The sequence below is a fragment of the Atractosteus spatula genome, chromosome 2 (genome assembly GCF_055471065.1).
Source record: "Atractosteus spatula isolate fAtrSpa1 chromosome 2, fAtrSpa1.hap1, whole genome shotgun sequence".
Taxonomy (NCBI): domain Eukaryota; kingdom Metazoa; phylum Chordata; class Actinopteri; order Semionotiformes; family Lepisosteidae; genus Atractosteus; species Atractosteus spatula.
In genome coordinates, this window is record NC_142707.1 from 33591250 (window position 1) to 33614674 (window position 23425).

Sequence of the window (23425 nt, forward strand, 5' to 3'; positions counted from 1 at the left end):
AATAGACTTAAAGTTACATTATCAATGACTGGTGAGACAAAAAATAAACACTACTGATCCCTAAAAATGCCATTTTGGTGTCAATCCATTTCCTGCATTGTAAGACCTATTTTATGCATACTACACCTGTAGCTTACAGCTCTATTTTTTGTGCTTTGCTGTGCTTCAGCCATGAAACATTACTAAGAGGGTTTTGCTGAAGTGGGTTACAAGGGATGCTCCTCCAAAGGCAGGACAGCTGTTACCATGTTTTAAGCACCAGACCATGAATTGTCAACATATTTTTTGAACTGATACAGAACAAGAAAAAGGACCATACAGAGAGACTGACCTGCCTGTCGACCTCTGGGAGGAGGTGTAAGAGACGGTGTTGACAGTCTGGAGGTAACACTGAGAACGTGTGCTTGTTTATCAGGGCCCGCAGGTTGGTGTTGACCAAGATGGAGTCTGGCGTTTCCACGTCAATTTCCGCACACTTTGTACGTTTCAGCTGCCCTGAACCAAAGAAATAAGAAAGACGTTACCACTGTCAAATGCTGTCACTTATCACCACTGAGTGTATGACACTTTTGGATTTTGAATCGACAGTTTATTGCACAACTCCCTGGGTATTATAGAGGGTTTTATGATTTATATATTTCAGTTTAAATTTAATAAAAATCCTCTTGGTTTATTTGGTTTATTTATTAGAAAGCTATGAGGGGGTTTGCTTCAGCATGATATCGTGAAAAATAAGACTGACTTTTCATATACATTTACACTACTCTTACACAGGACATACTTAATATTTAGAAATGTTTTTTAGGAAAGCAGAAAGATTCCAACAAAAGGAGGCCCATGCATATGGTTTTATTTCTCTCTATTACCCGTAATCTGCACTTGTTGGAGCAAACACCTTGAAGAACGAATTCCCCTTGGGAGCCCTCCTGGAAAGGGACAATGTCAGATTTCAGTAACTGATGACACCTAACCTGCGTGTGTTTGGTACAGTAGGTGGGAGGAAATACCAGCGCCCAGTGAAAACACATGCATACATGGCCAGAAAATGTAGATCCTGAGCTGGAATCCAACCCAGGGCTCTGGAGCTGTGCTGCCCCTATTTATCTGAATATTAATCGAGTTTTTACAGAACTATAACAACATAAAAACGTGTTCATATGGGGTAATAAGTTATTTTTCACTGGTCAGTTGTAGACCAGTCCAAGAGGGAACCATGAGTCATAAAGGATAGGTCTCTGTTTCACTGAGAAGTCCACAATGCATTTCTGCATGGTCTGTGGGGTGGACAGATTTTTTGAAAACCTGAGGCCAAAGATGCCCCAGATTGTCAATTAGAGTGTTTCAATTCCCACTAAGACTGCACATTTATTGCTAACTGCATTTGTTCAGAATTCAGAATTTATATATTCCACATATACAATAAACAACATATTTGGAACATGAAAGCATTATTACTCCTGTAAAAAGTCTGAAAGCTAAAGATGGCATGTTACACAAGTATTAAAAATCCATCAGGAAGATTAAGAAAATAATGCTGAATTCAATTCACTTGTACACGGGAGGTATTCCGCAGTGCAGCGCTGCAGAGAATGGGTGGAATTCAGGTTTTGCCGACATTTATGTGAACAGATGCTGACAACTGGTCAATTCCACTGGACTGCACACGTACCCACTTTGTGACTAAAGGCCTGTATTACTGTATATTTGGTTTAATTTAGTTTTACTGTTTGTTTGTTATCCAGCAAGTAGGCAAGTCAGAATAGATCATTTTATGAGCTTTATAATAAGGTGGAATTAGTTTGATTAAAAACAGTTGACGTCTACATGCAATTTCACTGAACATACGGTACCGGGGTGGTAAGCCCTTGTCCTGAAGACCACAGCAAGTTTTATGGATCACTCTTAAATCATTGCTGTTCCAACTACATTAATTTCTATGCAGCCAGAACAATTTTATTTTGACCACTTACACAGGTGGTGTTTCAATTAAGTAATTTAGAGATCATCCATCCATTTTGAAACCTAATTTCTTCAATTTTCTTCCAATTCAGGGTCGCGGAGGAGCTGGGGCCTATCCCAGCAAGGGTACCCAGGCAGGGTACACCATGTCTTCAGACTGCGGGATGAAACCAAAGCATTCAGACCCATGCAATCACAGGGATAACATACAAACTCCATGTAAATAGCACCCCAGACAAATATTTGAACGCAGGGCCCCAGTGCTGCAAGGCAGAAATGTTAACCACTTCGCCACTGTGCCACCGAATTTAGAATTCATATGAAATTAAAAACTGCCAAATGTCAACATCCACAGTTAGCTATTCGTTAACTTCACAGAACCAATTAACTTCCTAAACCGATCACAACTGATCAAGTCCCAGGTCTTGACAAAATTGAAAATTTAAGGCTGACTATCAAGATCTGCTTGATAATGGGTCTCCAGGACCAATGCTGGCCACCCTTGGAGTATACAGTAGTCTTGGAGTTTGGGAATGTCATTTATTTAAACAAGAAAGTAATTCTAAATGAATGCATTAAGATAGAGATGATGATTTGTATACCATCTGTCTTATTCTGGTTGCGTAACAATGCAGCAACACAGAAATGAGGAGAGCAGCTACTGACAATTTTTAAGTGAAGTGAGCGGATATGCATACAAGCAGCATTTTTTAAACACAGAGAATTGTCAGACAGCACATTGCATTGGTTTTAGCAGCACTGTTTTGTTTCTCAGTCTTTCACTTCATTGGTCTACCAGCCAACTATTTTGGGAGATAAGAAGTTGTGACAAGGGGCGGTATGATGGTGCAGTGGTTGGCATTGCTGCCTTGTAGTGCTGGGGCCCTGGGTTCAATTCCTGTGGTGCTGTCTGCATGGAGTTTGTATGTTCTCCCCATGATCGTGTGGGTTTCCTCTGGATCCAGTTCCCTCCCACAACTGGCTTCTGAGAAAACTGGTCCTGGTGTGAGTGTGTACATGCTTGTGTCTGTGTGCAGTATGTGCCCTGCAATGGACTGGTGTTCCATCCAGGGTGTATCCTGCTTGTCACCTACAAGCCTGTATTGGATAAAGCAGTTAGAGAATGCACGGATGTTGCGACAGATGTAGCAATACCACTGCCAGGATTCGATCACAGCCACTCAAAGTCACCCCTGACTTCATAACCACACTATAAACCATGCGAAAAGATGGGACTGCAGGGGAATTTAGTGCTCTAGAGATTACGAAGGATCTCATAATCTCTCATGTCATCTTCTGTATCAGGCTCAGTGCCACTAAGCATAGTTATGTATTTTGTGCAGCATTCTTTTGGTTTTCTACATTTCATTTTCATATAGATAACGCTGCATAGTCACCACAAAAAGGGACAGCCCAAGCTTTTATACCTAGCAGTGTTCTTTTGGAATGTGTTTCACTGTTATCAGTGGCAAAGGCACTATGGGTAAATTCAAATTCCATCTGGTCACATTTTGGAAACTTGATGTTTAATCACCTCACACGTAGAACAGATGTTACAATTCAAATACAATTTCCAGAGTATGTTTATTTTCATCCCGCAATTGCATCCCTTACATATACAGTATGTCTATATGAATGTACTTAGGGCAAAGCTAAATTGGAATTGCTAGCATTAGAGTTTAAACTGCTGGAAATGTTCAAAAATACCTTTCACTATTTCACCTCAAGAATTTCTTTATGCTTCTCAGTGTTTTTGCCTTTCAGACAAAATTATTTTCTTCCTGCCCTCCATGGCACAAAATGTGATTAAATGTTGCAGAGTGCAAAATATTTTTTAATTTGGTGCTAGTGGCAAACACAGGGGAAAGAGTTTTATCTGAGATCTCTTAATTCCATTTGAAAATGCAGTGCCATCTGAAAATGACGCATTGCAGTAGAGGGTTTAAAAAGGAAATGAATTACACACAATGAAACCAATCCATCAAAAAAAGAGAACTTTGAAAATCTCCTTTTCCCCAGCAACTTCAACTAAATTAACCCTTACTCTACTGATAGAAATGATGGTCTGGCACTTGTAAAATCAATACTCCTAATACTTTAGTTATTTAAATGCTAACTCTGATAACTATTAAATGTGACAACCATGACAAACATTTAGCAGTTAATTTTAAGAAGGGCAAACGGAAGATATTATGTAGATAACATACTTACAATACTAAACATGGGGAACATCAATTCTGTTGTTGTTTTTCACTTATGTATCGGCAGTGATAATTTGTAAACTTGCATGTGAGAAAGAGAAAAAAAATAAGAGCAGCATCCAGTAATCTATCTTAATATATCTGTCCAATCTGAAGAGTCTGGCAAACACTGCTTTGGCTTTCTAAAGATTAAAAGAAGCAGTAGGGCAGCCGATCGTAAACTTGCTTTACTCTTTTGATAAAAGTGGCTTTCCTGCACATTAATAAAATGAAATAGCACTTGTGCAATTTGTTCTCCTGCTAGCTTTGAAAAACAATCTCTAAATTATTTTTCACATCATATTATATTATATAATTATATATACTGTATTATCATGTTATTATTTCTAACTTTCTAAAGAATACACGCTGCAATACCTAAAAAAACATATAAAAATCCCTTAATGTGCTCTGAAAAACAAGAGGGTACATTTTTCATGAGCTATAGTTCACTGCAAGTTGTGTCCAGTGTGCAGAGATCTGTTTTTATTATGCTCAAACCTGGAATGGCAGCATATCTTCTAAAAACCAGACAAACCTATAGTAATTATTATGAATGCAGTATAAACATTAGGATTAACAGACCTCTTTATTCCATATGTATTGTACAATGTAAAAACAAATGTTTAATATTGTTAATGAACAGACTAATATATATTAGAGTATGTAACAGATTATTGGTAATTAAGCCAAGAAGCTGTACTTTCAAAAAACATCTGGGATTCATTAGGGTAAATAATGCGGATATGCTTTCTAATTATGTATCTTCAAAAACATCTTGTACCTTTGTTAAATTGTAATTGTTTTCCAGTAAGGATAGGGGATGGAAGATGGAAGTATCCAGGAAATCAATCTTCTTACAAACATAAACGTGGGATACAATTTAAAAGAATAATCGGCATGCATTTTTAGAATTTGTGTTAAGAATTATGCTAGCAAATGATATTTAAAAGGTAACTGTGTGCGTATACAGTATATGTATTCTTGTAAACAAAATGTAACCAACATATAGCAAACACATCTAAAATAGTAGGTGGCATAATGGTGCAGTGGTTAGCATTACTGCCTTGCAGTGCTGGGGCTCTGGGTTCAATTCCAGACCTGGGGTACTATCTGTGTGGAGTCTGTATGTTGTCCCCATGTTTACATGGGTTTCCTCAGGGGGCTCCAGTTTCCTTCCACAGTACATAGATAATGGCAGGCTAACTGGCTTCTGGGAAAATTAGACCTGGTGTGAGTGTGTTTGATTCTGTATGTGCCCTGTGATGCACTGGTACTCTGCCTTCTGCCTGTTGCTTGCCGGGCTAGGCTCCAGCTCCTTCATGCCCCTGAAGATGTAGTTAGAAAATTCATGGAAGGATGATATTGATAAAAGAACGTATCTACAATAATTGCTGAGACAAAATTATGACAAGTAATTTTACTTTTTTCTTATTCCTGCAAAAGACTTCAAAACTTTTTTTGTTACCCCAGAACACCCATTATCCATAGTTTTCAACACCATAAAATGCATGTGCAAAATTATGGTGTGTATACTGTACTGTATATATGCTAGTTTTCTTGGAAGTCAAACAAAATGCACTCTTAGAGTATAAACTCAATGAACAAAACTGTCAGTCATTTATTTCTGTGAGATTCACATACTACTATGGTTTCATCTGTTCAAGGTACAGTCTTTATATTCCATGATAAAGTGGGCACAAACGTCTTCGTCTTCTACATGTATGTTTTAATGAATTTCATGGAGGGTCAAATACAGACAGAAAAAGAAAAAAGTAAAAAAAAACCATGTGCAAACACGTCACTAAAAACAAAACAAAACTGGAACTTTTTGGTCTAAATGCAAAGCATCACATCTGATGGAAATCCAATGTAGTGCATCACTCAGTCAACACCATCTCTATTGTAAAGCATGGTGGTCAGCTTCTCATCAACAGAGACAGAAGCTTGCCAAAACAGATGGGATCATTTTCAGTCATTTGGTTATATCCTAAGGTATGCAACAAAGGGCTGAAGTATGTACTGTACGTAAATACCGTATAGAGTATTTGGTCTGATTCACCTACTGTAGATGAGGAAATGGTAGCCTAAACGTGAGGACCCCCTCCTCTATTGCAAGGATCGAGTTAGGGAGCTGCTCCAAAGGTCTAGATGTGGTAACAGGAGGGTTGTCAGAGAGACATACAAAGGGAAGTGAAATACATATATATGCAAGCAAGCGGAAGTGAAAACTGTTCCCCATAAGCAATACCCAAGCAACTTGAGAGGTTGAGCAAATATACCAAGAAGAAGGGGCAAAAATTGTATCAAGCCGGCGTACAAAGTTGATAAAAACTTACCCAAAAAGACTTGTGGCTGTAACTGCTGCCAAATTTTCTACCAAATGTTGAGTTCTCAAGTCTGAATGCTTATGCAATCAACATATTTATCTTTTTCTCTTTAGTTTTTGCTGACGTTTTCTGTAACATATCTTAACCCCAGAAGTCTTCAGTTTGAGCACTGGGAGTATTTAAAAGAATAAAATATTAATTTAAAAGTATTGATGCATCATTTTGTAATTTCACATAATGGACCACAATTGGAAGTGTCTGATTATTTTTGTAAGGCTCTGTATGTTACAATGTCTTGTTTACTTATTTCAACTTTAAAAAAGGTGACAGTGCTTATTCTTTGAAACTCTGCAGGAATAGCTGTCCTACAGAGATCAAGTATACAGTATGTTGTCACATATACAGTATTCTACCTGATGTGTCACAGACAGACATTTTGGTCTTTTATAGTCAAAGGACCATAATCCATGCATAATCTGGACCATAGATCATATAGCTTATCTACTATCTTTGTGTAAAGTAATCTGAAATTGATTGATTACACTTCTATCATTTTCCAAAACATTTCTTTAGCAGTTGAATGTGTTATTCCAAGGCTGCTATAAACACTGAGGCTGTAGATCCTAAATTAAATGGTCCTATTTAAATGAAATGGATATGTTTTCAATTTTGTATGACTTAACAGCCAGACATATACATATACATTTGAATTTTATTGACACAACTCTAAACTGCATTGTTAGCATATTTTTAAATGACTTTTAACATATATCTTACAATGTAATGAAACTCATTAGGAATAAGTTTTTAATGACAAATACATTCTGGTCTCCATTTTTCTTTGTGAATTTTTAAAATTTATATTTGTCACTTTTTCTGTGATTTAATGGGAATTAATATTATAATATAATATTAATTTAATTATAATTAATTAATGTTAAAATTAATTGTGATTCTATTAAAATTATATTATAAATATTTCAGTTTTATAATGTTGCACTTATTTTTTCTAATATAAACATAAGTTGTCTATATCTCTTTCTTTTAAGGAAGCATAAAAGCAGTATAAAATTCTAGTTTAAAGAAAGCCATATTACATAAACTGGATTATATAATTATGTTTCTGTAATAAAATAGATATTACAAAAAAAAGAAAAGACTTGAGCAATATTCTTCCTGAAGATTTATTCACAATAATTAGATTAAATGCGTTGCTCAAGGCTTGGCAAAGGCATCTGACAGTTTTTTTTAGCATGCTGTAGCTTCAGGGGTAAAACAAAGATTGAGAGAAGAGGTAAAATAAAATATCACCTGTGCAGCATTCTATCCTTTTAGTGTCACTTTTATTACTCCTATGTATCTTCATGTCAAACACGTCATTTCAATGTATAAAAGATGCCTTGATTGTTCTTGTCATGTGCAATTTTGTCTCAGGGAAAATAATGTCATTATTCTGAGTATTTCAGACTTAATATTACAGAGGGAATACACCATGCATTTTACATAATACCTATATTATTGTTTTATTACTGGTTATGAAGCTGTCATAATTAAAACACAAACTAAAATATCTACTGCCAAAGATCTCTTGGTTGTTCCAATTAATACTTTTTCTTCTATTTAGGGAAAAGATAAATACTTTGCTTTTTACAAAACGAACCCTAAGGGCCATAAGCTTCAACACAAAGTTTACCAGATTCCTCTTTAAAGGAATATCTTTTTTTCACAAAATCACAACAGAATGTAATGTTACCATTGTGCAAATTTTATGTAACACCTTACAAATACAAAATCTATGTCTCTAAAAATGTTAGACAAAAGGTGATTTTCCGAAAACAGCAAGTCGCTGACATGTTGTGGACACTGCTGTGATGTAGCATTTAGCAGTCTTTTCAGTTGTTTAGTCAAATACTAATAATGCCAAAACAAGACAATGAATACAAAGGGATAGTGTGCTTACTACTTTGACATTAATTTGCCTGACTTAGGAAAAGACACAACTGGTCAGAGATCAGCGCTGCCACATCCCCCCTCACTAAAGAGGTATGAACCAAGGAGAACTGCTGCAACAGAGAGAGTTGTGCTAGAAAAGATGTGCTCAGTTCTTGTGTTCAGCCCTGGAGCTTTTATGAGCTCAGAAATGGAAGTGCAAGATTAGAATCTGACTTCCACCCCAATTTCTGCTCAATAACACCACTTCAGTTCCTTGGTCAAATTATAATATTAGGGACAGTGTGGTTAGTGCTTTGGCTTTAATGTGCCTGGCCGTGGAAAGGACAATGCTGGTTGGCAATTAGTACTGAGGAACAGTAAGAGCAAGTCAGTTCAGCCAAGGTTTTTGCTGAACTGAGCAGACTGTGTGTAAGTAATGAAAAGCACACATGATGCACTATTGAGTTTGTTTGAATGAGTAGATTTGAATATGCTGTGAAATATGTGAATATGTGGTGGGTAGTAAAAAACACTGCAGCGGCCTACAGGAGTAGTCTGATGTGGAAAATGAGAGGGGCTGTTTGCTGGATGTAATGGATAAGAACATGTTCCGAGCTTAACCCCTGAAAGAGAATGAATATAAGTTGCATATGCAGTTGGAAATGTTGGGAGGGGGAAGATCTGAGGGCTGACATCGACCAGTTGGACACCAACCAAATAAATAAAGGGTTAACCCCCTAGACTTTAGCTGTAGCTACATAGGCCTGAGCACTAGGGACAGCATGAGAGTGAATAAGGAAGCCCAGGTCTGCTGATGCAGTATGCTTGCACCTGCGGGGAAGAGTGGGAGTCAGCAACTGGAGGCCCCTGTGGTGGACAGTGAAAGAAAGATAGTAGGGTGAGAAAGAGATGAAATAACAGATATCTGTTTGAGCTGTTGGTGTGGAACATGGGCGCTTGACCAGAAATGGAGACAAGAAAGAGGTAATGAAGGAGAATGGAACAGGCAAGATTAGAAAGAGAGAGGGAAGGATAAGGGGGACAAAACTGCAGCAGTTGTTTGTAGTTTCTGGAAAGTTTGCTGACATCAGGAGACCAGAAAGAAAAATGCAAACACTATGGTGGGTGTAAGGCCTCTTGCTTTTGGTGTAGGTTTGGGGCTAAAGTGAAAGCAACTCAGATCCTGGATGTACATGATGAAGGTAATGTCCCAGCAAAGCTGAATGTGACACTAGTCTGTCTATAATGAAGCACACTATGCAGAGTGCTAGAAAAGATGTGTGCAGCACTGTACTGTGTCTGGAAACTCTAATGAACAGGAAAGTGGAAGTGCAAGATTAGAACTTAACCTCCACCTGAACTACTGTAAAATAACACAATATAATCAGAGGCATGGTGCTGAGGTAGTATTTGACTACTTTGTAAAATATTTACTGTTGACTTACCTAAAAATAAATAACTTTGTGGAAAACTTTAGTGGAATGCATCTCTAAAGAAAGCACAAAAAGATGTGCACCTAGACACAAATATAAAAGCAACAGGCTGAACACACTCACTTGCATTCAGTCTGTCAGATCTCTGGGACACCTTCTTGACAGTGGCAGAAGAAGACAGGTCAGTTTTCACTGAGGATGAGGAGGAGCTGGAAGTGGAATTCTGGGGGCTAGCGGACCGCCTGTCTGACTGCTTCACCTCCCATTCTGTGAAGATAAAGAGGCAGACTCAGGAGCCTTATTCTCCAGAGCAAAAGCACCCTACTAGCTGAATTATGTCATAATGCAGCCTTGCCCACCTTAGAAAAATGCATTTATAAAGAAACCTGCCTTTCATATCAATGGTTCTGCCCCAAAGCCACAACCACTGGCTTTGGGTGCACCAAAATACTGCACAAAACTCCTAAAATCCAAATGTCAACATTACCTCTTAGGTTATATGCAGGTTACAAACAAAATGTTAAAGGGAAGGCCACAGCACTGCCAAAAGAAAATACATCCACAACAAAACAGATTTGTACATCACAAAAGAGGCTTATCTGCAGGTTTTATTATAGACATAGAAATAGTCAACAAAGAAGAAAGCATTCTGCATTCTTGCCTGCATTTGAAAAAGTGCTTTTCATTGATTTATATACAGTATATAGTATACTGTATACTGTTCACACAAATTATAATAAGTTACAAAATCCATATCTACTAGGATTTTCATATGGGCTATATTCATGATGGGCCGGTATGTGCTATGACAAGCAAGCATTAAGAATTTTTAAGATTATCCTGACTGATGTGATAACACAGGAGTGTAGATGTTATTTCCTTTACTTCAGATTTTTGGAACATGTGTCTTTAAAAAATTGATATTTTTGGCAAATGACACACTAGATAAACAGCCATATGTGGATAGAACCTAATGCTAATTGAGACAAGTTCAAGAATAACATGTACTTAACCATATTTCAGCTAAAATTAAACAACACTTAATTGGACAGACATTAAAAAGTGATAGTCTATGGTGCTACAAGGTTATTTGCAAATGTATTAAAATGTAATACATTTACTAATTAATTGTGCTTTTCATTCTGATCCCAAAGTTCTTTACACATACTGTACAAGAGGGAGCCCATGTCATCTACCACTTACAGTAAGTGTAGCACCCACTTTAAATGCTGCACAGCAGCCATTATGTGCCAGCAGTGTCCTACAGTGGAGGTAGAGCACTTTTTTACACAAAAGGGTTGAAGGAGAATGGAACGAGCCACCCATCTTTGTCAAAGCTGATATTCAAGCTTCTTTCAAGAAAATCAAACAGGCTAGATAGGACAAAAAAACTCATTTCATTTGTAACCTTATTTTCTTTGCATTTATAGTGAGAAATGACTCCACAGTTTGAATTAAAGGGGATCTTTAGAGAGGTGAAATGGTTCAAGACCGGAATGGAATTTAGCCAGGTCACTCTGGGCATTGGTTTGGACATACAGTAATGGTACACTGGGAAAAGTAGCACTTACTGGTCCACCAACACCACTTACAGCATAAGACCAACATGATTTTCCTTTGAGGTCTCCCTTTCCAGCACTAACAATGCCTAACCTCACTTAGCTTCTGAGATCAGACAAGATCGGGTATTAATACTGCTGTAATTATAACAGTTGTAACAGCTATACCTCTGAGCTCATCTTGCATACTATCAATTCATCTATCCATTATCTAACTGAATGGGATGCCTGTTCATTGGAGGGCAGACGGACACAAACTCTTACTCTTTCAATTCCTGGGCTGCTATCACTATGGAGTTTGTATGTTCTCCCCATATTGGTGTGGATTTCTTCTGGGTGTTACAGTCCAAAAACATACTGGTAGGTTAAATGGGTTCTGGAAAAACTGGTGGTGGTGTGTGTGCATGTCTGTGTTTCTGCCTTGAGATAATAGTATGGCCAGCTGCCATATCACCCTACAACTCACAACTGGCAGCCCACTGAAGCTAAGCAGATGTAAGTCTGGTCAGTACCTAGATGGGAGACCTCCTGGGAAAAAGTAAGGTTGCTGCTGGAAGAGGTGTTAATAGCTGCACATTAGTGGTGCCGGATGGGAGTCCCCATTACCTGTAAAGTACTTTGAGTGGAGTGTCCAGGAAAGTGCTATAAAAGTGTAAGCAATTATTATTATTACAGTAAGTGTGGTACTACAGAGAAGAAAACCACACAAGATCAAAAGAATGCTATTGGACGATCGTTTCCAAACTGTCTCTAAAACCTTCTTTTGAGAAAACAACCATGTGCTTGTACACACTGAAAAAATATTTGCTTTTTTGTAAAACAAATCTTTTGATGGTAGACCAATAAACAGTCCCTGCATGCCACAACCTGAGTGGTAATGAATTAACTATAAGTGACTTATCCAATTGTTAAAAGTGATGATAAGGACAGAAGAGCTTCCTCCATTAACACAAGGAACGTGCTATTGATTCATTTGTCATAAACGAATTCATACATGGAAGAAGGCACACAATTCTTTTCTAAAACGCTGTATAAAGTGTAATTATGCCTGAGAGCTATAGCAGGAGAAACCAAACACTCCCACACCGCCTGTATGTCAACACATGGATGTCTATGAAAAGCAAACAATGGCTTCATCTATGCAGGATATATCTCATAAGCCGTGTTGTCTTTCCTCTTCCTTCTCAAATGGGAAAGACAGTTAACTGTGTTTGATCACCTGGAACCCCATTGGCACTGTTATCAGAAAAATCCCGAACTTGTCTGGGGTACAAAAAGTAGAAGTCAAGATAGTTTGTACTTTGGTGGCAACAGCTGTTTCTTATAAAAAAACAAAGCCTGTCTCCTCGTAGATAACATATTGTCTTGAAATACACACATTGTTTTTACACCTCACTATTAATCTAAAGTGGATAGAAGTACAATATACTGTAGGTTATAAGTTTGGAAGCAACTACCGACAGAAAGAGATATGAAAAAGTCACCCCAGTCTTTCTAAGACTTGATTTCCTAAATAATCTGACTATGTCACCTTTGGAAGAGATGGCTCTCTGCACTAGAATGTCAAACTTTTATTTAGCCAGGGATCTAATTGAAGTAGGATCATTTTCAGGACACTGTACATTATGTAATGAGCTTCTAGTCTGGCCCTTCAACTATAAAGACAGTCTTTCAGCAAGAGACAAAGATGTCTCAGGTAGAAAAGACACATAGATGGTACAGTACAAGCAAAACTCTAGTTGTACTTCAGGAATTCCAAAGAGTAATCAAAAAGAACCTTCTGGTTTTATCTTAAACTGTCTTAAAATGTTCTAATACTACCTCCATAAAAATCTATTAGGCAGTTGTTTATAAAATTATGATTTATGTCAAAGCCTATTATCTCCATCCAATAGGAAAACACAGACACAAACAGGCACAAAAAGCAATACAAGCCATAGGTGACAATCAATTTAAACAACTGCATGCACGTATTCAAAATTATATTGGAAACATTTTGGTTTATGAGTTCCTCAAGCTCCCCCATTTGTGTGTTCGTACATAAAACTGCTGAAACTGCTTAGTGTGCAAAAACATGCAAATGCTCAGCTTACCAATTTTCTTTTGAGGTGCTCTAGATTTCCAAGGCAAGCCATGTGGAAAATCCGGCTTGTGCATGTAAAGGGGTTATTGTTGCACATTCAGCACACATCTAAATCCCAGACAAGCACTCCACCCACCCCCAACTACCTTCACACACACCGGTTCGTTTGCAGCGAAGCTGACTTGTGATTTACACCTACCGGGTTTGGAAGCCGCTTGGTCCCCCATGTCTTTCACGGTTTTGAGGATGAGCCGGGGGTTAGATGATGTGGGCATCCCTCCCTGCCTGCGCTGGTTTTTCTGCTGCTGCTGCTTCAGGGCCTACATGTGTGTGAGCGCAGGGGAAGGCACAGGGAAAAAAAAATATGTAAATTTTGCAGAACACAGTTTGAAACCAACTGATTTTTTTCTTCAGTGACGTCTTGCAGCACCTGGTGTGTCTCTCTAAGTGTTACATTTAATGCAACAAAAGAAGAACTCTGTTTGATTGTCACACCTGTACCCGGTATATAAACAGTCAAAGATAAAGATTTTAAACCTTTCAAAAAGATGAAAGGAATCGCCAGCTTAGAGCTAAAAATCTACAAACATCAAGTGTGATCATCTCCTTTGAAAACCTCAAGATCAGTTAATTAAAAGGCATAGAAAAAAAAACATGAATCTGTAACGTTCAAACCCCACCTTTCAGAAACATCTGCTGCAGATAAGCTACTCCACATTCGTTTGCAGCAGCAGTATTTGCTAAAAGATGTTTTTTTTTTAACAGCCTGCACCACTAGTCAAGCATTTCAGCACATCAGTTACTGCTCTGAAGATGAACAGCTTGCCATCCCAGATGACCACTTCTCTGAGAGATGTTAAACTGACCTTTTTTTAAGGGTGATACTCTTAATTAGAAACTCATAACTTGTTCTCTTCACGGTTCTGAGGATGTAGTCAGAATAAAAATCTCAATATGTGTCTTGAATCCTTTTGCACACATAACATATGACAGCAGGGATGAATGCGAATAAATGTGCACAATGTAATTAGGTTACACCTCATAGATGGCGTTATGTGAATTCTGAAATGAAGTGGAAAAATACAGGTCTACACATATAGTATGCAGTATGTGTATATTGGATGTGTACTGTATGTATATACTTATACAGTATTCATACAAATTCACACATATATAAAAAGTTTACAAAAATGAAATCTAAATTTTAAAATATTTGAGGTGTAATATGTGGCAATGTATTTTTTGGCTATAATTTCTCATCAAAGCTGATCTGAACTGTAGCAGGCAAGACAATACAGAAAAACTAACTCTGACTTAAGACTATATTTCATTTGACTCTGAAATATCTTCTAAAAGCAATATTTTTTCTCTGTATTATTTTGATGGGAAACTACTTTTTCAGTTGTATTTTTTTTCATTAAAAAATACAAGTATATGAGTTTTAACTGTGTTGTTCACATATCATTAAAAACTTTGGACCTCACATACAAATTCGAAAAATTAAATCCTCTAAAATAACCTGAAAAGAAGAAAAAATATGCAAGCATTCAAGTTTATGCTACATTGGATTATATTTTAAAAGATGAGCCACCTGCCCATCTCAAGGAGAAGCTCCTCAGGTTCTAGTCCTGATGACTACAAAAATGGCCCAGGAGTTAAGAACACCAGCAACAGAATAATAGCATTTTAATTGTGTAACTTTATGAAAAACAGGAAGGTGGGTGCCAATGTGATATTTCTGGTGCAGGAACCTCTTGAAAATAATGGGCTGATTTCCTTTTCACAATGCAGTGATCCATAACAGCTACTGTATATGAAGTATTATTGCACTTACAGGCTACATTTAACTAGCTAGGCTGCGGTCTGTGGGTCAACACTAGTTGTATGAGAATTTGCTTTTGCAATAGAGAGCAGACCAACCTACAGTACAGACCTGCCTACAGTACAGGTTGAGCACACAAAGAGGGGTCCCCATTAGTAATTAGTCTACAATCTAGCTTGGTCAGTGGTCTAAATTCTTGTACATTGTATCCACTCTTTAGCATCAGGCTGCAATGGAGTCCAAAGGGAGTCCCGTGTTTTGTACTTCAAATGTTAACAAAATGATCTCTGCTGACACTGACATTTCTATTGCTTACACAATTTACAAAAAACAAAACAGAATGATTCACCACAGACCAAATTTTACTGATGACAGTAGACTTTTATCATGTCAAGGACATTCATTTGTTAGGCAGAGTTTTTAAATATTTTTTTAAAATAAATTCCTGCATATTAGTATATACTGTAGGCTGTGCAGTGGTTAGCATTGCTGCCTCACAGTGCTGAAGTGTTATCTAGTAGGTTACCTGGCCCTGGTCCCTAGTGTTTGTGTCTGTCTGCCCTGCGATTGACTGGCATTCTGCCCATTCTCCCCCATTTTTACAAGTGTAGTAATATGAGTCTTATAATCAGAACACAACAGTGAAGGATATTTATATCTCACAGAACAGAAATTAAAAAAAAGAAATTCAGGTTAAATGAGAAAACCTGACAGTTACACTATTGAAGGCAGCTATCAAACCTGATGGTACAATTTCTGTAATAATTTGCATTTTAATTAAGAGTATAATAAAAATCCATGGAGTCACCAGATTATAGAAGAGAGAATCCCATGGGGCTCTCGGCCCCCATTGCTGGCTTAGTTTCTCTCTGCCCATGGTTTAATTAACACACCAGAAATGACTGAAAACCACAAATGCAGCTCGCAGATGAGAAGAGTATGGCATTTATCTCTGAGGTGCTTAAATCCAAATATTCTAAATGTGTTTGAACATAGTAGTGCCAGCTTTCTCTGAAACCAGACTGCCTATAAAAAATAAAGACACTGCTTCACGATGCTTGACATTCTCTGTCAAGTGGGGTCTGTAAATTTTCTTATTCAACAAGCTGGTATCAGGACTGACTTTCTCACCCAAAAGTTTATCTTACATAATTCAACACACATAAACCTCCATTTTTTATAGAACATTCTATAAAGTACCTTTCAGTAAACTATATACATGGTTAACAGTAGAAAAATAACTTGATCTAGAGTTTGCTTGATGACTACAGTAACAGCCCAGGAGACAGAAACACAAGAGACTGAATAATGTTGAATTGACTGAATTTGTGCAACTTGCAATTTGTGCAAAAACGTTTCTTTTTTTTATTTCTTATAATTCCATGGTACCATTTAGTGACACTGATATATCATTTGTTAAATCTTTTATTTGCTACATTATACTTTTTGATGTGTCCCACATTTACAAAGCTCTCAGTGGATCACAAAAATGACCATTTAGTATGTACAGTATTATTTTTGTTTTTGAGACACAGGAGTTTTGTATTTCAGGCTGCATATTTCAAAGCAGTACATTCAAAAACTCCATATTGCAGGACTTGGGAACTTTATAAATGAATGCCTTCTTCAATGTCTTCAGACATAAATCCAGTTTGCTATGCTGGTTGAAAACATTCTCTTCCTTTCAAGTAGCACGGGTTTATTTACTGGAAATGTTATCTAGTAGTGGTACAATATTATACTATGTAATATGCTATTTTATGCTCCTAACTTCAATTTAAGACTGTTAGTACAAGCACGCCTCCAATACAATACAAATTCATCCAGTCAATGGAAAACCACAGAGATCCTGATGAAATGTAGTCATGCCGTTGTGAATTGTAAAAGGGCACAATCACAAGAATGCCACTTCATTGTGGTCTGTGGGAAAAAATGATATGGCAGTCCTTGCTGTGAAAACAAAGCACAGCAAAGAGGCGAAAGTTCGCAAAATGAGACAATTTGAACCAATTGCCACCCACTCATCAAGAAGAATCATTGGTAAACTGAAAAAACAACTCTCTTGAGGCAACAGTCAAGATGGAAAAAAAAAACCTCACCGGGTTATAACAGCGTAAGGGTTAAATTATGTGACTGGCCCTGGACATCTTACCAGTGAAGAATTACGGATTGGCAGATGTACCTCAATAATTTAGCTACTTACTTTATACATCCTACTCCTTCTCGGAAGATGTATTGATTACAATCTCTCATTTTAAAAGAATAATGATACCAACCATACTTCAGTAAATGTCACATTTATTTGGCCAAAAAATACTGCTCATAGGTCTTCAGTGAATGGAATGTCTCAAAACCCAGAACTGAACTCCACAGAATAAATTCTTCATCACTGGCAACTGTATAAAAACTCAAGAGAACTGAGGTCAATACTTTCACATAAGCACTAACTCAGTTCTGGACAGGCATACAGGCAGCTCAAAATGCTAGGAAGCTCTCAATAATCTTACTGAAATACAACCTAGGACTCAGATTAAACCAAACTTGGCTTTATTTGCAAAAAAAGAGCTTAACTGGAATATTTTTTTCCACTCATAAAATTGGAATTTTATGTTGCATAAAATGCAAATAGTTAAAAGGCAAATCTCCAACATGTTTAAAAGCTGAAAACACTCAAACACTCCAAATTAATCCTGTTATTAATTCAATTAAGGTTTCAATTGTGTAATTGAGAGGTTGGCTGGAACAAAAACCAGCTTGTGTGTGGTCCTTTAGGACAGAGAACCCCTGCTCTAAACCAATATGTCATAAAGACTTACTGTTTATACTAAACTTCTTGCATACTGTATCTATTCAACAGTTACTGTATGTGTACTACTACAGTGGTACGCTGATTCTCCTAAAAAATCTTATTATGTGACTTAATGCACTTTTAGATACTTCACATCCTCCTGTTTCCTGTTTGTGGTGTTATAGTCTTTTAGCTCTGAAATCTTCAATAGTATAGCATCTAACAATGGAAATCCCACAGTTTTCAAATGCAGCCTGTCATACTGTACAGTATCTGTGTAAGTACAGAGCCTGTTATTGTGTATTACTGTACATGATTAATACAGTAAATGTCCGTTTTTATCTGTTTTTTCCCTCTTAAATATACATTGACAAAGTTTTGGTACTGGCTTCCGAGATAAAAAAGATGGCCACTTTATTAAGGAACTAAAAGCTGAAAATATTTTTGTGAAATGTTTACAATGTTTTTTTTCAGTTTTTACAGTCTTTGGCAGAATAAGGAAGAGAACTGTAAAGTGTATGAAAGTGTATGAAAGAAAGAGGTAAATTTAAAATGAAAAAAAAAAATGTTTGCACTTGGGACCCAAATAAACTTTCCTACAGCTGGAGTTGTTCCACCAGTAACACTGAAAACATTTCAAAACAACCAGAGACATTTGTTTGTGCTCCAGCACTGGATGAATGACATTTTTATGCAAATGATTTAGCTCCACTGTTTATCAAAGCAGGAAAAGCAGACATGATTTCACTTTTTTCCGCCATATAAATCAGTTGAATTTGAGAATATTGTTTCAGAAAAAGACTTAATGTATGTGAACTGAAAAAGAAGTTAGGTTCTACGTTCAGTTATAGATTATAAATCACAAACACATGTAAAACTCTCAAGAAGCAACTCTTAAAATAGTCACAGACCATGGCTGAAAACAGATTAAAAAAATTGGTGGGGGAAACACAATGATTCAGAATTACAGAAATAAATGACCAACCATGGATTAGGTTCATAGTGCTTCAGTATGAAACAAACTAGAAGAGGAAATACAAAGCGTTTGTTAAATTTGTATTTTAAGAGTCTAGGATGCAACATTTTTAATATACAGTAGTTAGAAATGGAATGGAAAATAGCATTAGCTAAATGTGCTTGCTGTGACAGCAAGCAAAGCTTGACCTAATTTAGGAGAAGCTGCATTCCAGTCAAGTACTGGTACAGCATACTGTACGATCTTCAGCCTTTTATTGTCCTTACCAGCACAAGGGTTAAAATGAGAAAGACATTATACAATATATATATATTATATCTTACTGTACTGGTTACTGGTACTGGTTACACAATCTTATTCTAAGTATTATATAACATTTATGAGGAAAATCAGTGAAAATTTGAAAATACTGTGGACCTCAAATAATGCAGTACTATACATGTGTTTTCAAAGACACATTCCACTTGAGTACTCAGCAATATTGATGATATATAAGGAAAGTAACACAATACCAGAAACAATATGTCGAAGTTATTTTTTTTTCTGAAAGTTATATACCACAATTGAGATGAAAAGCCTGGTAGACATAAAACAGAACTGTGTTTTTAAACATGAAGTCTGCTTTTGTTTCCATTATCTCATGTCACTAAAAAAAATACAGCCAAAATTGCTACAGCAGACTCTGGGGTGTGTACAGTGTACAGTATGTGTAACACGAGGCACCTGTAGGGAATGATGTATCTTAATCCAGTTCATTAAGTGATTTTATTCTAAAAGTTTTTTTTTATTCCATTCATTTTTGCTTTCTTTTCACCAAAGCAAACACTTCAGAATTTAAAAACGCGAGGTTCTGTTTTAGATACAGACAGGAGAAGTCATTCTGAAACATTCCTGACATTTGATTGAAAAAAAAACTGCTGCGTAACTAAAGTAGAGTACAAAAGGACCAGTACACATGACGAAATCTACAGAGAGCAGACAAACCGGTACCTGTTTGAGGGCTTTCTTGCTGTGCTTCTGTGAAGGGGAGATGAGCTTGCTGCCAGGAATAGAGGGTGACTGGCACCGGGACTGTGGCGAGGATGGCTGAGATTGAAGTTTGGAGGACACTGTAAAACAGCAATATAAGCAACCTTCAGACATAACATCCCTGAACTATCTGCACAAATACCTCACATCATGCTCAAGGAAAGATCCTGAGTCAGAGATTGTGATGGATTCACAAGGAAACCCCACTTAAATCCTTTAAAGCAATTTCTTTCACAGAATGTTTCCCCTCTGCCAAAGCCATTGTATACTTTTACAAAAATGCATAGGTCTTAAACATAGATTTTTTTCAATGCAATGATGTAGCACATTACATTTACAGATACTGACAAGATGCCTTCATTCATCATTAGACTACTTTCTTCTTATTGCATAATTAGTAACACATTCAAGGTGGAGTGCACTTTTTTGTTTTCTAAGCTAAATACCAGGATTTTTGTTGTCTGTTACCCTCATAAAACTACAATGTAGGAATTAACTGCACACAAAAGAATTTGCATTCTACCAGTTTTCACATATGTCGTTAAGCAGAGACACACAGTGGATTTACAGTATATCAGAAAACAAAATGGTCTGCTTGATCTGTCTTGCAATGAAAGCAGTGACCTTTTTGGGGGTACTAAGATACCACATAGTTTAAAAGACAACCATGTTAGGGATAACAATATAATTACTGAGAACGTGCAAACAGGTTAGACTAATAATTATAATAATAATTCCTTACACTTATGCATTGCTTTTCTGGATACTCCACTCAAAGCGCTTTACAGGCAATGGGGGCTCCCCTCCACCACCACCAATGTGTAGCCCCCATCTGGATGATGTGACGGCTGCCATAGTGTGCCAGTATGCTCACCACACACCAGCTATCAGTGGGGAGGAGAACAGAGTGATGAAGCCAATTAAGAGATTGGGATTATTAGGAGGCCAAGATTGGTAAAAGCCAATGGAAAATGTGGACAGGATGTCAGAGTAACTACCCTACTCTTTTTGAGAAACATCCTGGGATTTCTAATGACAACAGAGAGTCAGAACCTCAGTTTTATGGCTCATCCAAAGGATAATGCCTTTTTACAGTAAAGTGCCCCTGTCACTATATCAGCATCCCCTACTGGGCTTCTCTAATACCTCTTCCAGTAGCAACCTTAGTTTTTCCCGGGAAGTCTCCCATCCAGGTACTGACCAGGCTCACACCTGCTTAGCTTCAATGGGGTGACAAATGTGAGTTGCAGGGTGATACTGTATGGCTGCTGGCCAGGCTACTCTTTATGAAAGTATAGATTATTATAAGGTTACTGTCATTTCAGTTTTTCCTCTGTAAACTTATCTTTAAGCAGGACTTGGCTACACTTTACATTTTCAGGGGCCAGTAGTGTGTAACATTGGTTCTGGAATCATAACTGGTAAAATCATGGGTTCACATCCTCAGTGAGATACAGTACAGTTGTTGTACCCTACTTCTAGGCACATCACCTGAATTGTTCCAGTAAAATACCCAACTATATACAGTAAATGGGTACAGTTTGGTTGTTAGTTTGGATGAAAGTGTCAGTTACATAAATATGTTAATTAATACAATTCCCCCCAGTGAAGTACTCTAAAGATACAGTTATTGTGCACCTGGATGTCAAATATTGTGCCAAGTATAGTTTCTGAATTTTGTTCAAAGCACACATTATGAAATGAAAGTTAATTAACCCCCTTTGTGCTCTTGAAAGGTTCTGCATCATGATTATCTCCCAGACTAATGTTCATTTATAATGCCCTGGCATGCATTAATTTACATTATTGTACAAGCTTGTACAGGAAAGAAGTTTACAATAATTTACAGTATTCTCTTGTGGAATAATTATGTCGAATATCATATTTCCTTAAGTTTGTTACTTCCTTACTGCCAATTTTCTGTGTCTTGTGGGAATTTTTAGTTAGTCTAGCTTCAGGTGGTTAGTTTGTTTTTAATTATACTCTACAATTTTCGAAGATTAATTGGTACTGAAAATTGGAATCTGGTGTGACTTTCAAAGAATAAGAGGCAAACTGTCTTAACATTAAAAAATGTCTGGGAAACGAAACATTTCAACATCTGTCTGTTATTGCAGAACCATACTGTATCTGACAAACTGCCTTCAGGAACATTTAAATGGAAAAAAAAGAAGCAAAAGGGAAAATGTGATGAAACCCAGAGAAAACTATTTGTCAGGGAAAGCTGTATTCATTTCTTACACCCCACTAAAATAGCTGACAAATTTTGGCAAGCATAAACATTAATTTATCCGGAGGGAAAAAATGTTGTATTAAACAATGAACAGTATTATAGTTTTATTTTAAAAAAACAAAATATGCTAAAATCGGCTTTTTGCTCCCCCGCCAAGTGTGACATTTTTTAGTCGGTCAGAGGTTAAATAAATCAGGACATTTTACCACAACATTGGTTTGCACTCCAACTACTGTAAGTCTCTACCTGAAAGGATTTATGAGACTCCAATGAGGAAGCTGTCAAAAATATACTAAGAACACTCATCTGCAGTCCTAGCACACATCTCATTACATCTATTAATACACTTAAACCTACTGTACTCAGATGCAGTCTCATGCTTTCCTTTACATTCTTCAGTCTGTCTTATCCTTACCAATGTATGCTTTGATACATTCATACTGTTCCATTTGCACAGCTATATTAGGAACAACACAACCTTCAATTCTTTTAGAAGAAAATAATTTGTCTTGTCTGTCATACTGTTCCACTTAATGATAAATACATCCTTTAAAAACCCACCATAAAATGAGAAACTAAAGTTATCTATCTGTTCAACAGAAACAAGATAAAGAATATCCCTTTGATCCATTATTCGCTATTTTACCAAATGTAAAACAACATTACAAATCGAATTATGACCTTTTCCTACTGTTCCTAATTTAATTAATCAATTGACCCATTTCTACACTGTGGAGAATTAATTAACAAAACACATTCTAGTTAACAGGTTCTTACATCTCTGTAAGCATTTTTAGTACATGAAACTCACCAATACAAATACTGCATACAATTCAATCTCCCAGCAGAAAGGAACTTTCCCGACTTATGATATAAAAACTAATAAACATATGTACCGTAACTTAATCAATCACCCTCACTATGTGCTTGGTCCCCTCTAGCCAGAGCTGAAATTGTACACTTTGTACACCTTTCATAAACTATAAAACTCTTTTTATGAGCTAGAGTTTTTGGAATTTTTATTTCTGTTTACACAATATT

General features: G+C 36.9%; 1 protein-coding gene across 3 annotated transcripts in view; it reads right to left on the reverse strand.

Moving 5' to 3' along the window:
* The window catches only part of asxl2 (ASXL transcriptional regulator 2), a 128171-nt gene that overhangs the window by 23205 nt on the left and 81541 nt on the right, over window positions 1–23425 (reverse strand). For all 3 annotated transcript variants that reach the window (XM_088908623.1, XM_088908631.1, XM_088908639.1), the window contains 4 exons: window positions 20113–20231; window positions 13736–13856; window positions 10018–10161; window positions 332–495 (listed from right to left, as the gene is read on the reverse strand). In XM_088908623.1, the coding sequence (XP_088764749.1) occupies window positions 332–495; window positions 10018–10161; window positions 13736–13856; window positions 20113–20231 (548 nt within the window). The remainder of the gene's footprint in view (window positions 1–331; window positions 496–10017; window positions 10162–13735; window positions 13857–20112; window positions 20232–23425) is intronic.